The 16,943-nt window shown below is 41.8% G+C and overlaps 1 protein-coding gene across 1 annotated transcript in view; it reads left to right on the top strand.

Annotated features, from left to right (window-relative positions):
* The window catches only part of prok2 (prokineticin 2), a 66,097-nt gene that overhangs the window by 35,924 nt on the left and 13,230 nt on the right, over positions 1–16,943 (top strand). The window contains exon 2 of the mRNA XM_072581675.1: positions 16,286–16,411. Within this exon, the coding sequence (XP_072437776.1) occupies positions 16,286–16,411 (126 nt within the window). The remainder of the gene's footprint in view (positions 1–16,285; positions 16,412–16,943) is intronic.

The following is a 16,943-nucleotide window of genomic DNA, read 5'->3' as shown; positions in this document are numbered from 1 at the left end:
TTAAGCAAACTTGTAACAAAGCATTATAATAATAATCAGATAATCTGTTTTATTTGTAAGGTTGATTGAGGGATAAAATTTGGCCATGGAATCTTTTACATCCACTCAGGAAGATGGTAGGGAGTGATGGGCTTAAGGCCTAACTAGACTTTTATAATGCTGTCAAAATATGTGAAACTGGGGCCAAAGTTTGCAGGATTCCAGAAGATCTCCACTCTAAACATTCCCTGGATAAATCTAACTTTAATAAAGCATGTTAATATTCACGAACAAAAGAGTGTAGACCTGATCTTACTACACAGTGGCAGAAGGTGACCGGATCCATGGAACCAGAAGGAAATAATAAGGAGTGCATAAAGTAAAGCCCAGAAACAACAGTGCTACAGCTGAAGGATGAGGCAACTCCGTGATCTGACCTGAGCAATGGAGAAACCATCTGAAGGGAAACACAGCAGCAAAACACAGCAGCAACAGCAAATAGCAAGCAACAGACTTCAAGGCCTAACTGGTCACCAAAACATGGATGGGGAAAGTCTGTGCAAAAGCTGGAACAAAATAGGCAAAAGCCCACAGCACATAACATGGCAAGCAAGAAGAAAATTAGTCACTCAATTTTTAAGACATTACTGTGAATTGAAAGTCTTTGCAAGGATGCAAAATAAAATGGCCCGTGGAGAACCCACCCACAAAAAGTATGCTAGGAAACAGTGTATGGTTGACACGATTAAGGGACCACACTGGTGGCAGCTAGGCCCAGCCAGTAGTAGAGATGGTAATGAGTGCTGAGAGAGAGAGACAGACAGACAGACAGACAGACAGACAGTACTGTAACATCCAGAGAGGGAAAACCACAGACAATACTGAGGAGCCAATTAATTTTTCTTGGGGCATATAGCTGGTCCAGAGGAGGCATTCACCTCCTTTAATGTTACAGACCCACAAGGCAAATGCTGTTTCAGGGTTTACGATACGAAAACCAATTTTAAAATGGAGATCAGGCAGATGTATCTACTGTTTATGACGCTACATTATGGTTGAGGTAAGACATTCTCCTAGGGCACAGGAGGTATTAAATCAGAATAACACAGCAGAAGCACAGTAAAATTTGTGACACTGCTAGACAACTAACATAGACCATATATTTCATTCTAATTATTACACTTATTCATTAACTGGAGTTACTTCAGTAGCTATAGAAATTAAAGATACCGGCATTAGCTCAGTATTTCAGGAATCACTACAGGCTGTCCAGTACAAGGACGACAGAAAAGATAATATAGACCGCTCATTAATATTAAAAGAGAAGCCACAATTTTTGAGGGGTGGGGAGTGATGGAGATGGATGCCAAAAGTGAACACAATTAGCCTGAAGGTGGCTTTCTAAGCCTTAGTCTGCTTTTTCATGACAATGTGACAAAGGAGAAACCCACTAATCATGTTGTTCCTTCAGTTGATACAAAAGCTTTAGACTTCTCTGGGTTATTGGACTTGGACAGAGGTAGTACTGTTCAATAAGTCTCTGCTGTCTCTTTTGAGGAGAGTTATCCCTCTGTTGATAAAAGTAACAAAGAAGTAAAGTTGTTTACTTTTTGCATAGAGCTAAAAATGTGTTGCTGGAAAATATGTTGCTGGAAAAGTGCAGCAGGTCAGGCAGCATCCAAGGAACAGGAGAATCGACGTTTCGGGCATCAGCCCTTCTTCAGGAATGAGGAAAGTGTGTCCAGCAGGCTAAGATAAAAAGGTAGGGAGGGACTTGGGGGAGGGGCATTAGGAATGTGACAGGTAGAGGGAGGTTAAGGTGAGGGTGATAGGCTGGAGTGGGGTGGGGCGGAGAGGTCAGGAAGAAGATTGCAGGTTAGGAAGGCGGTGTTGAGTTCGAGGGGTTTGACTGAGACAAGGTGGGGGGAGGGGAAATGAGGAAACTGGAGAAATCTGAGTTCATCTCTTGTGGTTGGAGGGTTCCCAGGCAGAAGATGAGGCGCTCTTCCTCCAACCGTCGTGTTGCCATGGTCTGGCGATGGAGGAGTCCAAGGACCTGCATGTCCTTGGTGGAGTGGGAGGGGGAGTTGAAGTGTTGGGCTACGAGGTGTTTAGGTTGGTTGGTCCGGGTGTCCCAGAGGTGTTCTCTGAAACGTTCCGCAAGTAGGCGGCCTGTCTCCCCAATATAGAGGAGGCCACATCAGGTGCAGCGGATGCAGTAAATGATGTGTGTGGAGGTGCAGGTGAATTTGTGGTGGATATGGAAGTGTCCCTTGGGGCCTTGGAGGGAGGTAAGGGGGTAGGTGTGGGCGCAAGTTTTGCATTTCTTGCGGTTGCAGGGGAAGGTGCCGGGAGTGGAGGTTGGGTTGGTGGGGGGTGTGGACCTGACGAGGGAGTCACGGAGGGAGTGGTCTTTTCGGAACGCTGATAGGGGAGGGGAGGGAAATATATCCCTGGTGGTGGGGTCCGTTTGGAGGTGGCGGAAATGATGATGGATGATACGATGAATATGGAGGTTGGTGGGGTGGTAGGTGAGGACCAGTTGGGTTCTGTCCTGGTGGCGGTTGGAGGAACGGGGCTCAAGGGCAGAGGAGCGGGAAGTGGAAGAGATGCAGTGGAGGGCATCGTCGACTATGTCTGGGGGGAAATTGCGGTCCTTTTTGCATAGAACCCACCAAGGGCAGGCAGCAACTGCAAACAGTTAGGTGAAGAAATTACTCCATTTGGAGAAGATCAGTAAAGCAGGAAGATGACCTTAGTGTATGATTGAACTAGTATAATAAATTACACACTGGGTGGCATGGTGGCTCAGTGGTTAGCACTGCTACCTCACAGCTCCACAGTCTGAGACATCTCAGATAACTTGTTGCAGAAATTAGGAAGCTTCATGTAGAATAATTGAATGTCTACATTCAGCCATTCAGCCCTCACCATCCCTCCAAAGAGCATCCTACTCAGACCCACACCCCTATTGAGTTCAATTCCAGCTTCAATTCTCCCCCTGTCTGCGTTGGTTTCCTCCCACAGTCCAAAGATGTGCAGGATTGCTGGATTGACTTTGGTAAATTGCCTATAGTGTCCAGGGTTGTGCAGGCTGGGTGGATTAGCCATGGGAAATGCAGGATTATAGGGTAGGGATTTGGGATGCTCTTTGGAGGGATGATGTGAGCTGAATGACCTGCTTCCATACTGTAAAGATTCAATTATTCTATGTGAAGCTCCCTAATTTCTGCAACAAGCAAAGCTATCTGAGATGTCTCAGACTGTGGAGTTCGAAAAGGATTTTCAATCATACTGCAAGAACTGTCGCAGCTCCAACACGGAATCATAGACTTTGATGTTTTTGAGGAGCATGTCTATCTGCTGTGGTAGAAGCTAACTGTACATTACAGATCTTTATAATCATGTGCAGAGACCATCAACATAAAATTAACACACAAAAAAAAATCAAAACTGAGAAACAGCTCATCAAGTGGTTGCTCAACAACATTAAAAAAAATTACCCAAGAAAAGGATGTATTTCAATCCAAGTTTAATCACTCCAGTATTCAACATTCTGAAACTGTCGAGCTGCTTAAGTAGAGACCAAAGGCTCCAATGGAATCTTATCGGCAGGCTGTGGATAAACTCAAGGATTTTTTTCAGTCAGAAACAAAGGGATAAATTTATAGGGCTTCGAGAAACACAGCAGATCTTGGCAAAGCTTAAAATTAAACATTTTAAAAAAGGACCTCAATTAGATGGAAATTTAACAATTGAAGCAGTCTAATTACCTTAAAGAAAACTTTGATTTAGAAGTCCAGCTATTCGCAATCACACAATGTTATCGAGCCTTGAAAAAGAACAAATCACAAATGCTTTCCAAAAATCTTGTGCAAGTAAGCCTCCAGCCCACTCCACACCAATGATGATCTCCCATCAACAATAAGGAACACACATGTCTGCTTCATTGTCCAAAACAACTGAAAATGCTTTCAAGTGACTAGGGGGTGGGGGGAGGTGGAGTTGGGGGGGGGGGGGGGCGGTGGTGGAAGGGACAGCAAAGAATTAAATGCTTATGGTTGCATCTTTTAAAGGAGCACTGTGAACCAAAACATGGAGGACGTGTGCAGCAAAGGTTTGACTACATCTTACTCTACGAAACAGGGGGTTTGTTAGCTTGGATGGCTGGTGAGTCATGCCAAAAGCATGGGTTCAATTCCCACCCTGAGTGGAAGGATTCTCATTCTTAACCTCTCCCCTCACCTGAGGCATGGTGACTGTTAAGCCATCTCTCTCTGACAAGGATGCAGCCCTATTCTCCAGTAGAACTATGGCAACTTTACCCTCTACCTACTCTAAGAATAGCTATCTGGATGTGCATATGGATCTATTTTATAGTGATATCAGAACGTATGGAATTGGAGCCTGAGTCTGTAGGGTTCCAGAAAATCTCCACTCTTAAGATCTCTTGGATATAGTTATGTTTAATAAAGCCTGTTACTGTTTGTGATAGGAGTATAGATCTATCTTACTACATGCCTTGGTTTAACATCTGTAAGATGGCCTGTCTAACAGTGCAATCCTCCCTCAGTATTGTACTGGATTGTCAGCTTTGACCTTTGTACTCAAGACCTATATTGGGAGCAACCAAAGAGCAGGAAAATCCATGTTTTGGGCAAAAATATTTATTCCTGATGAAGGGATTTTGCCCAAAACATGGATTTTCCTGCTCCTCTTATGCTACCTGACCTGCTGAGCTTTTCGAGCACCACTCTAATCTAGACTCTGATGATTTCCAGCATCTGCAGTCCTCAATTCTACCTATATTGGGACTCAAACCTTGGAAACTTGTGATTCAGAGGGTGAGTGTGCTACCAACTGAACAATGGTTGACAGAAATAAAACAAAGTAAAATTAATTGTGTTGTAACTGCTGGAATAATGCACATCTAAAAATTATTATGAACACAAATAATGATGTAAACATTTTGGCAGCCTTTAAATAATTTATAACTATCATCTGAAATTTGAAGTTGAGATTGCCCCAGGGTCTCTATTCTCCTCACAATATAAATTGTGGAAATTATTTCTTTTCTGGCTTGGTTCATTTCTTGGTATCAATGCTCCTTCTAAAGTGACATGTGATGAATCCACCTTGAGCAATGAATGATCAGATGTGGCCATTGGACAAGAATATGTTAATAACAAACAATAGACAATAGGTGTAGGAGTAAGCCATTCTGCCCTTCGAGCCAGCACCACCATTCATTATGATCATGGCTGATCATCCTCAATCAGTATCCTGTTCCTGCCTTATCCCCATAACCCTTGATTCCACTATCCTTAAGAGCTCTATCGAACTATTTCTTGAAAGTATCCAGAGATTTGGTCTCCACAGCCTTCTGGGACACAGCATTCCACACACCATCACTCTCTGGATGAAGAAGTTTCTCCTCAACTCTGTTCTAAATGGCCTACCCCTTATTTTTAAACTGTGTCCTCTGGTTTGGGACTCACCCATCAGCGGAAACATGCTTCCTGCCTCCAGAGTGTCCAATCCTTTAATAATCTTATACGTCTTAATCAGATCCCCTCTCAGCCTTCTAAACTCAAGCAGATACAAGCCCAGTCGCTTGAATCTTTCAACACAAGATAGTCCCGCCATTCAGGGAATTGACCTCATGAACCTACGCTGCACTCCCTCAATAAGAAAATAATACAACTTGTCATGAACATTGGACTTTATGTTTTACATTATTCCCATAACTTAAGGTGAAGCAGAAAATTTTGAAAATAAGGTGATTGTGAATTTCAGATTAGTGCCTCCTCAATGATAGGCCCAAGTCATTCTGCTATTGGAGAAACTCAATTTGAAACACATTGAAGTAATGGTTTCTGTTTTAACATCTTTACTCAGTATCTCATAAGAAAAGAAACTGCTGTTTTAGAATGGGGAGACAACAAAATGACTCCGAAAGGGAAGTAGGTGAATTGTTTCTTATTAACAACTAAGCAGAATGGTTGTGAGAATTCAGTCTTGTTAAAAAGGAAGGAAGGAAGAGAACAAATGGGACTCTTGGAGATTTAATGAATGGAAAATGGTCTTGCTGGTGGTAACTGATCTGGAAACCTCAGGCTGAAATGAATGGCTATCAGAAGACACTGGATGTTTCAATCTGGTGCGGCAGTGAAAATTGAGCTTGCTGGAGAGTTACACATGACTGTGCAACTGTTTCCTATGGCTACATAACTGCCAGAAGCAATGTATTGCTTAAATTTGTTTTGTAAGGTGTATTTTAATTGTGTTATTTAAAGTGAAAGTATCTTTACATTATTTTGATATATTATTAACAATTTTAATTATGTTTAATTTATGTTGACATTAGTTGATTTGTTTCAGTATAGGTCTTAAAATGTGAAATCTTTTCCTTTAGTTCTTTCCATCAGTGGCTCAGGAAATAATATCTTTTTAAAAATCAACAATGTTTATGGGGAGTTTAGCAATTTGCATATGCAAAAACTGTTTAATACAAGATCTTTAAAAAGTAAACACAATGGTTAATATACCCCAAACCATGATGGGATACATTGGATGAAATCTTCCATTCTGGAGTACAAGCTCACCATTGGGTAAGGAACTAGGAGCTACTTCTGCTTAAGGACAGGGCAGTCTTTCTCACCCAATCATGGCCTTTTAAAAAGGAGAAAGACAGACAAAAGGCTGCAACCACATTGTCAGTGAGGGAGAGAGAGAGAAAGAAACCTACACTGCTAACTGACAGCAGTGAATCTGCACCGTTACTGCCTTATCTGTTTGAATTCATGTATCGTTGTACATTGGATTACGTCAAGGAAAAATTAACAAATAGTGAAATTCACAGCTGACCTTGGAGGAACCTGAGTGGGAGAGTTCACAGCACAGGAACAGATAAGTATGTAGTTTTTAAGTGTAACATGCTGTAAATTTACAGTAGTGAGTAGAGTGGATTCTTTCTTAATTACATGTTTTATGGAGACCATAAGTATTAAGTTAACCTGGTGCACTTTTTTTAGAGCAAAGACAGGTGGTATTTTCTGGGTCTGTGGAGTAAGGATGGTCTTCACTAGAGTGATATGCTCTTCCTGTTGGATGTGGGAGTTTAGGGAGAGTTTTCATGTTACTGATAATTATGTCTGAAAGAAGTGTCTTTAGTAGCAGTCCTACTGGATCGCATGGATCGGTTGGAGCAGCAGTTAGAGGCAGTAAGGAAGTTACAAGAGCTAACGGGTGTGATGGATGGCAGTTATAGAAGGAGAAAAGCTGCAGATACAATCACCTGGATAAATTAACACCAGGAAAGGTAGGAGGGGTAAATAGGTAGTGCAGGAGTCTCCTGTGGCTATCTCTGTTTCCGACATATTTCAAAAATATGCTGTTTTGGAAATGTAAGGGGTGATGGATTCTCAGGGGAATAAAGCACGAACAGTCAAGTTTCTGGTACCAAGACTGACTCTAATGTAAAAAGAGGTATGTCGGGTTCTAAGTGATCACTTGTGATAGAGGACTCTCTAGTCAGAGGCACAGACAGACGTGTCTGTAACCAGCAACGAAAAATCAGAATGGTGTGTTGCATCCTTGGTGCCAGGATCAAGGATATCTCAGAGAGGGTGCAGAATGTTCTCAAGGGGAAGAGGGACCAGCAGGAGGTCATTGTACACGTTGGAACTAACAATATAGGAGGAGAAAAGGATGAGATTCTGAAGAGAGAGTATAGAAAGTTAGACAGGAATTTTACAATGGAGGTCCACGAGGGTAGTTATATCTGGATTACTCAAGCTAGCAAGGGTAGGAATAGGAGGATAAAGCAGAGGAATGAGTGGCTGAGGAGCTGCTCAGGGGAGAAAGGTTCACATTTATGGATCATTGGAATCTCTTCTGGGGTAGAAGTGACCTATACAAGGGTGGATTGCAGCTGAATTGGAAGGGAACTAATATACTGGCAGGAAGATTTGCTAGAGCTGTTCAGGATGATTTAAATGAGTAAGGTTGGGGGTGGAGGTGGGGGGATCCAGGGAGATAGTGAGGAAAGAGATCAATCTGAGACTGATACAGTTGGGAAAAGGAGCAAGTCAAACAGTCAGAGCTGGCAGGGACAAAGCAGAGAGCAAGGTAGGACTGATAAATTAAACTGCATTTATTTTAATGCAAGGGGTGTAAAGAGGGAATGCGGCTGAACTCAGATCATAGTTAGGAACATGGGACTGGGATATCATAGCAATTATAGAAACATGGCTCAGGGATGGGCAGGACTGGCAGCTTAATGCTACAGGAAGGATTGAAAGGGGGGCAAGAGACGAGGGGGAGTGGCATTTTTGATAAAGGATAGCATTTAGTAGTGAGGGAGGATATTCTGGGAATATATCCAGGGAGGTTATTTGGGTGGAACTGAGAAATAAGAAAGGGATAATTATCTTATTGGGATTGTATTATGCAAAACAAATTTGTGTGAGGAGATTTCAGTTATTTGTAAGAATAATAGGGTGGTTACAGTAGGGGATTTTAACTTTCTAAACAGACTGGAATGGCGAAGAGTTAAGGGTTTCGATGGAGAGGAATTTGTTAAGCGTGCAGGAGAAAATTTTCTGATTCAATATGTGGATGTACCTACTAGATTAGATTTTAGATTAGATTCCCCTACAGTGTAGAAACAGCTCCTTTGGCCAACAAGTCCACACTGACCCTCCAAAGAGTAACCCACCCAGACCCATTTCCCTCTGACTAATGTCCCGTACACTATGGGCAATTTAACATGGCCAATTCACCTGACCTGCACATCTTCAGACTAGAGAGGGTGCAAAACTTGACCTACTCTTGGGAAATAAGGCAGGGCAGGTGACTGAGGTGTCAGTGGGGGAGCACTTTGGGGTTAGCGACCATAATTCTGTTAGTTTTAAAATAGCGATGGAAAAGGATAGACCAGATCTAAAAGTTGAAGTTCTAAATTGGTGAAAGGCCAATTTGACGGTATTAGGCAAGAGCTTTCAAAAGCTGATTGGGGGCAGATGTTCACAGGTGAAGGAATGACTGGAAAATGGGAAGCCTTCAGAAATGAGATAACTAGAATCCAGAGAATGTATATTCCTGTCAGGGTGAAAGGAAAGGCTGGTAGGTATAGGGAATGCTGAATGACTAAAGAAATTTAGGGTTTGGTTAAGAAAAAGAAGGAAGCATATGTCAGGTATAGACAGTATAGATCAAGTGAATCCTTAGAAGAGTATAAAGGCAGTAGGAGTATACTTAAGAGGGAAATCAGGAGGGCAAAAAGAGGACATGAGATAGCTTTGGCAAATGCAGTTAAGGAGAATCCAAAGGGTTTTTACAAATACATTAAGGACAAAAGGGCAACTGGGGAGACAATAGGACCGCTCAGAGATCAGCAAGGCAGCCCATGTGTGGAGCCACAGGAGATGGGGGAGATACTGAATGAGTATTTTGCATTAGTGTTTACTGTGGAAAAGGACATGGAAGATATAGACTGTGGGGAAATAGATGGTGACACCTTGAAAAATGTCCATATTACAGAAGAGGAGGTGCTGGATGTCTTGAAATGTGTAAAAGTGGATAAATCCCAGGAACTGATCAGGTGTACCCTAGAACTCTATGGGAAGCTAGGGAAGTGATTGCTGGGCCCCTTGCGGAGATATTTGTATTATCAATAGTCACAGGTGAGGTGCCAAAAGATTGGAGGTTGGCTAATGTGGTGCCACTATTTAAGAAAGTGGCAAGGACAAGCCAGGGAAATATAGGCCAGTAAGCATGATCTCAGTGGTGGGAGAGTTGTTGGAGGGAGTCCTGAGGGACAGGATGTACATGTATTTGGAAAGGCAAGGACTGATTAGGGAGGGTCAACATGGCTTTGTGCATGGAAAATCATGTCTCACAAACTTGATTGAATTTTTTGAAGAAGTAGCAAAGGGGATTGATGAGGGCAGAGCAGTGGACGTGATCTCTATGGATTTCAATAAGGTGTTCAACAAGGGTCCTCATGGGAGATTGTTTAGCAAGATTAGATCTCATGGAATACATGGAGAACGAGCCATTTGTATACAGAACTGGCTCGAAGGTAGAAGTCAGAGGGTACTGGTGGCAGGGGATTGTTTTTCAGACTGGAGGCCTGTGACCAGTGAAGTGCCACAGGATTGATGCTGGGTCCACTGCTTTTCATAATTTATATAAATGATTTGGATATGAACATAGGAGGTATAGTTAGTAAGTTTGCAGATGACAGCAAAATTAGAGGTGTAGTGGACAGCGAAGAAGGTTACCTAAGAATAGAATGGGATCTTGATCAAATGAGCCAAAAGGCTGAGGAGTGACAAATGGAGTTTAATTCAGATAAATGTGAGGTGCTGCATTTTGGAAAGCAAGTCAGAGCAGGACTTATACACTTAATGGTAAAGCCCTGGGGAGTGTTGCTGAACAAAGAAACCTTGGAGTGCAGGACCATAATTCCTTGAAAGTAGACTCGCAGGTAGCTAGGATAGTGAAGAAGGTGTTTGGTATGCTTTCCTTTATTAGTCAGAGTATTAGAGTACAGGAGTTGGGAGGTCATGCTGCGGCTGTACAGGACATTGGTTAGGCCACTGTTGGAGTATTGTGTGCAATTCTGGTCTCCTTCCTATTGAAAGGATGTTGTGAAATTTGAAAGGGATCAGAAAAGATTTACAAGGGTGTTGGCAGGGTTGGAGGTTTTGAGCTATAGAGAAAGGTTGAACAGGCTGGGGTTGTTTTCCCTGGAGAGTCGGAAGCTGAGGGATGACATTATAGAGGTTTATAAAATCATAAGGCGCACAGATAGGATAAATAGACAAGGTCTTTTCCCTGGGGTGAGGAGTTCAGAACTAGAGGGCATAGGTTTAGAGTGAGAGGGGAAAGATATAAAAGGGACCTAAGGGGCAACTTTTTCACACAGAGGGTGGTCCATGTATAGAATGAGCTGCCAGAGGAAGTGTTGGATACTGGTACAACAATAGCATTTAAAAGACATCTGGATGTGTATAAAAATAGGAAGGGTTTAGAGCGATCTGGGCCAAGTGCTGGCAAATGGAACGAGATTAAGATAGGATATCTGGTTGGCATGGATGAGTTGGACCAATGGGTCTGTTTCCATGCTGTGATTGGTTTGATTCTATGTCATTTTCATGTATGCAAGCATGCTGAGCAAATCGTGTGATGGGGATGGAGAGTAAGTTAATCATTAGCTAATGGGGTCAAAGGTGTCAATCTATTTGATGAGCTCCAAAACAGGCTTTCATTCTTTGTAACCAAGAAGTATTCCCCAGTGGATGTTAACAGCTAAATATTCAGGATCTTCCATCCTGCCCTGATCATCCTACCTCCCTTCCCCTAGTGGTTATCCACACTGGTCTAGACAGACTTTCACCTTGGCCAGTCTCCTTGGCCTAGGATATTTACACTCCAGCCTCCCTCCCACAATCATCTTCTGTACCCGGTGAGACAGAGTACTGCCACATAATTTCAATCGTGGCATGGAAAATACAAATGCTCTCCAAACAGTGACTACTCACATCAAAATCTGGAAGAATGACTTCGTTGCCTGGTGCAATCCACGCCGATGCAGTTGTGAATGCAGAGGACATATTTCTCACTCACGTAATTGTGAAGTGGAACTTCACTCTGCCAAGCTAACCATGTAATTAGTACACAAGAGGTGCGAATGCAGGCAAGAGGTGTTGAAAATGTGTGCCATCAGCAAGCTCAAAAGATTTTACAATCCTGAGAACTTAATTGAAAAGTTTAATTCTTTATTTATTGCGCGAGTTGGAGTCATACCTAGCACAAAGGAAGACGGTTTTGGTGGTTTGAGGTCAGTTATCTCAGGTCTAGAATATCTCTGCAGGAGTTCCACAGGGGAGTGGCCCAACCATGTTCTGCAGTTTCATCACTGACCTTCCCTCCATCATAAGGTCAGAAATGGCGATGTTCACCTGATGATTGTCAAGCACCATTTGCATTTCCTCTGTTACTGAAGCAGTTCATGCAGCAAGACCTGGGCAATTTCCAGATTTGGGCTGGCAACTGGCAAGTAACATTTGTGCCACACAAGTACTGGGCAATAACCATCTCCAGTAGGAGAGAGTAACAAATGCTCCTTGACAGTCAATAGTATTACCCACCATCAATATCCTAGAGGTTATCATTGACCAGAACCTGGACTGGAATAACCATATAAATATGTGGCTACAAGTGTAGGCCAGAGGTTAGGAATCCTGCAGCAAATACGTTTGGCAGATAGAGTTTAGCATCGGGTTATTCACTTCGATCAGAAGAATAGAAAGGCAACTTATTATCTGAATGTAGTGTGCTTCAGTGCAGAGGGATCTGGCCAACCAGGTTAATTATTAATCTGCAAACCTTCCTGAGAAAAACAAATGACAGAGATCACAGCCATTCAGGCAGCATCCATGGAGAGGGAGCAAGTGAACCTTTTGAGTCTCAATGACTCTTCATAAACAGCCATCTAGATTCAAAATGCTAGTTTGCTGTCTCCATGGATGCTGCCTGACTCACTGTCATCTCTATCATTTGTTGTTTTCAGTGCAGATTCCAGCATCTACAGTAATTTGCTCCTGTAAATCTTCCCACCAGCCTATGCTAAAACATGAGAGACAGAGATTCCTAAACAAAAATCACATTTGCCGAGAGAGAGAGAGAGAGAGAAAGAAAAAAAAGAGAGAGAGAGAGAGAAAGAGAAAGAGAGAGAGAAAGAGAGAGAGAGAGAGAGAGAGAAAGAGAGAGAGAAACTTTGTCATTTCTACTATATACAACAGGGTTACAGTAATAAACGAGACAGTGTTCCTCCAGTACCAAGGGTACTACATGGACAACACAAACTACACAATCATACACAGCATAAAGTGCATAAGAAGTGCAAAACATGCAAGTTACAGTGCAACAGAAAAATGATGGATAATAGACATTTTTCTAGCTGCAATTCGAAAGAATTTTAGACTGGAAAGAGTCCGATTATGCTGTGTTAAGGAACTTGATAGCTTGGGGGAAGAAACTGTTGCACAGTCTGGCTGTGAGAGACATATGCTCTGGTATTTTCTGCCAGATGGCAGGAGGGAGAAGAGTTTGAGTGAGGGGTGTGTGGGGTCTTCCACAATGCACTTAGCCTTTCGGATGCAGCGTGTGGTGTAAATATCTGTATTGCAGCGAAGAGAGACCCAGATGATCTTCTCAGTTAAAGGTTCAGGCTAGAAACCTTCCAAGAAAATAAACTTTCAGGAAGCAGACATGAGCATGTGCTCTGTCTGCCTACTGCATCTCTAGACACAGGAAGATTCTAAGTTTATAACACAATTAGTAATTTCACTGAGAAATTTTGTTAGCTGATTAATTTAATAAGCTTAACTTTGGATTGCCTTTATCATTTTATCAACATAAGTCAGCTTCCGCTGGCTTACCGTTAGTTCACTTTGACATTGCACTCATTGTTCAAGACTGCATCTGTGCCAACAGGGATCATTTATGGAAATCTGACGGAAATCCCCTGAATGCTGGAGAAACTCAGCAAGGCTTGCAGCATCATGGAGAGAGGAATAGAGTTATTGTAATGATTCTTCTTCAGAGCTAAAGATGTTGGAAAATGTTTATTTTTGACAGATGCAGAGGAGGAAAAAGATGACATATGGTGTAGAGGCCTAGTGCAAAAACCCAATGGGGTTCTTAATAACATAACGTTAAACTCCAGTTGTGTTCCATTTCAATAAAACCACCCTGACCTAATTTCTGCCTTGGTCTTGCTGCAATGATCCCAGGAAACACAATGCAAATTCCCTTTAATTGAAGTGTCAGTAATGATGGGGCATCATTTTAAAGTGAAAGGCGGAAGATTTAGAGGGGATTTGAGGATTTTCTTTTTCACCCAGAGGGTGGTGGGAATCCAGAATCTGTTACTTGGGAGGGTAGTTGAGGCAGGAAACCTGGCAACGTTTCAAAAGTATGTAGATGAACACTTTAATTGTCAAGGTTAATGTATAAGTGGCACAGTGGTTAGTACTGCTGCCTCACAGTACCAGAGACCCGGGTTCAATTCCTGCCTCAGGCAACTTTCTGTGTGGAGTTTGCACATTCTCCCCATGTCTTCCTGGCTTTCCTCCGGGTGCTCCAGTTTCCTCCCACAGTCCAAAAAATGTGCAGGTTAGGTGAATTGGCCATGCTAAATTGCCCATAGTGTTAGGCAAAGGGGTAAATGTAGGTGAATGGGTCTGAATGGGTTGCGGGTCGGTGTGGACTTGTTGGGCCGAAGGGCCTGTTTCCACACTGTAAGTAATCTAATCTAAAAGCGGCAGTAGTATAGATAGTGCTGACTCAATGGGCCGAAGAGCCTCTTCGTGCTGTGTGTATGAATCTATGACTCTATTTCCATATAGGGATTTTACAGCCTCAATACCATGTCAGTGTCTTGCTTACTTTGGTCTTAGTAGAGGGAACCCACTGTCTCACTTTCACACCTTAAATTACACCTATTTTATATCTCTTTTTCTCAGTCAACACTGTTAACAACAATTTTGTCTTTTGTACTGGGCCTCTAGACCATCTGTCCCTTTCTCCTCCTCTGTCGCTGTCAAAGGTATATTAAAAAAGAAATCCCAATGCCTTTCAGTTTTGAAGACATCATACTTTGCTCGAAACGTTAACTCTGTTTCTCTCTCCACATACGTCAGACCTGCTGGGGTACTCCAGCTTCCTCGGAGTTTCTTGCACGTTCAGTGAGATTTCTTCGTCATACGAGACAGTCTGCCTGAATTAACAAGTCCCCATGTTACCATCCATATCAGCACTTTGTAACAGTGTGAATCCTGACATTATGTAAACTACATACTATAGTACTACACTATACTATACTAGTACTATACTATAGTACTACATACTATCTGGTCATTTACGTTTCCTAAAAGTACATCACTTTGGTGAATCTTTGACAATAGATTTAGGTGAGACAATTGTTTCTCACCTGGATTGTCTGTATTTTGTTGACAGATCCACGTTGCATGTTAATAGCAGTATTTGGACTGCAGCCATTTCATATTTTGGTCATATAATGATCCGTGAAAATTAATACTTATTACATATATACATGATACACTCAAAGCTTAACCTTAAAGCTCTTGGTCTTGACCATCTCTTCTTTCTATTTGCCTAGTGGGAATGGTGGGAGTGAGAGGTTAACATAAAGTGGAGTTGAATTATCAACCTGAGGGAATTCTGTGGTCCAGGGCCATTTCATGTTCACTGAAGTTCAAATTAGTTGAGGGTCCTGAAGCTACAGTTATATTATGAAAAAAACATGATAGGACCACATCATGACACTGGTGAAATAAAACTAAAGTCAGGGACATTTCCATACTACATGCAGCCTGACAGATGAACCATGGCAGGAGACAACAACTGGCCAAAATAGGCTAAGAACCTGAGCTCTAAAAGCCTAATTTTATCAAAACCCTTTGTGGAGTAGGAGGAACAGAAATGTGACCAGCAGGCTCCGTAACAGGGAGTAGGGTATTCTCAAACCTTACCTGCCCCCTTTTCCCAGGGTCATTAGCAATGGAAACATCCCCCATGTGTCTCTGTATCACAATTTTCCCCCGCCTACCCCTCCCTTAAATCACTATCACTTCCACATTCTCCTGTCCCTACTAACTGTTCCAGGATTCGTTCCCACTGTTCCTGCAATCAAGTTACCCATCCAGTGACTTGGTTGTGGATCTGATTGGGTTTGAGCAAGGCCATCAGAGAATTTTTAAAAATGGAAGATCATTTTCATCATAGCACTTCAACGTGAAGCAGTAATGCTAGCAAGAATCAAAGTATTAATCATGCAAATACACGCAAAGATAAACGCTATATACAGTGGAAGAAGGCACACAAATTTTGAAGGACCCTATACTCTAAAAAGAGTTCCAGAACTTATACATTTACAATCTTTACTTATAACTCATTTATTGTACAGAAAGCTTTCTTCAACTCATTATTACACTGGTCGATATCTGACAGACAATATGGAAAATGGAGGCCACTTTATTTGTTTACTTTTACCCTGAAGTATGCATATTGGTAAGCATTAAACTTTTTAAGCTCATTCTTAAGAATGCAAATAGACTTTGTGCAAAACTGTCAAACATGCTGTTAGAACAGTTCAGCATGTATGGTATGACTGGTGTTAATTAAACATTGTTTAATCCAACAAATGTACACAGTTAAATGTAGATAATATTTTCAGTGCTCTTATTCTGCTGCTTTATGTATTTGGTTCCAGGCTTGTGACAGAGACCAACAGTGTGGAGGAGGCATGTGCTGTGCTGTCACTCTGTGGCTTAGGAGTCTACGAATATGCACACCAATGGGCAATGAAGGGGACGAATGCCATCCTCTGAGTCACAAAGTTAGCATTTTATATGCTTTGTATACTAAATAGGAGTTAACAAGTTAGAGAAATAATGCATAGCTACCAGTATAAAGTCAACTCTGCCATAATCATTGCATTTTTCGTTAGTTTACTTGCATCTTATATTTAACTGTAAATATCTCATGTACAGCACATTAGAATAAATGCTGGTTTTAAATAACTGTAAGAAAAACAAGTTAAAATAGTTATGAATGTATGTCATTATTTATCTTAGACAAACTTTTGCATTGCTTTTAACCCTTGGACAACCAAGAAATTCTTGTATCTTTGGATTGACCTGCTCTGTAAATGGTTTTACCTCAATTACATCTTGCTGAACAAAATATTAAGATTGTAGCAAGAAAGCTACCAGGAATTGCTTTACTGCTGTGGTATTAAAACTAAAGATGAAAAATACCATCTGATAACATTAAACATCTTGTATGCAGCTCGTACTTCATGCAATTTTAACACTGTCACATTTGTGCTCTCCTACTTCCAACCCACCTTCTTCTTGACTCACAGTGAA

This window comes from Chiloscyllium punctatum, chromosome 12 (assembly GCF_047496795.1).
Source record: "Chiloscyllium punctatum isolate Juve2018m chromosome 12, sChiPun1.3, whole genome shotgun sequence".
In the NCBI taxonomy this organism is placed as follows: domain Eukaryota; kingdom Metazoa; phylum Chordata; class Chondrichthyes; order Orectolobiformes; family Hemiscylliidae; genus Chiloscyllium; species Chiloscyllium punctatum.
The sequence above is the reverse complement of the archived record's forward strand: the minus strand, read 5'-3'. Positions and strand labels throughout refer to the sequence as shown.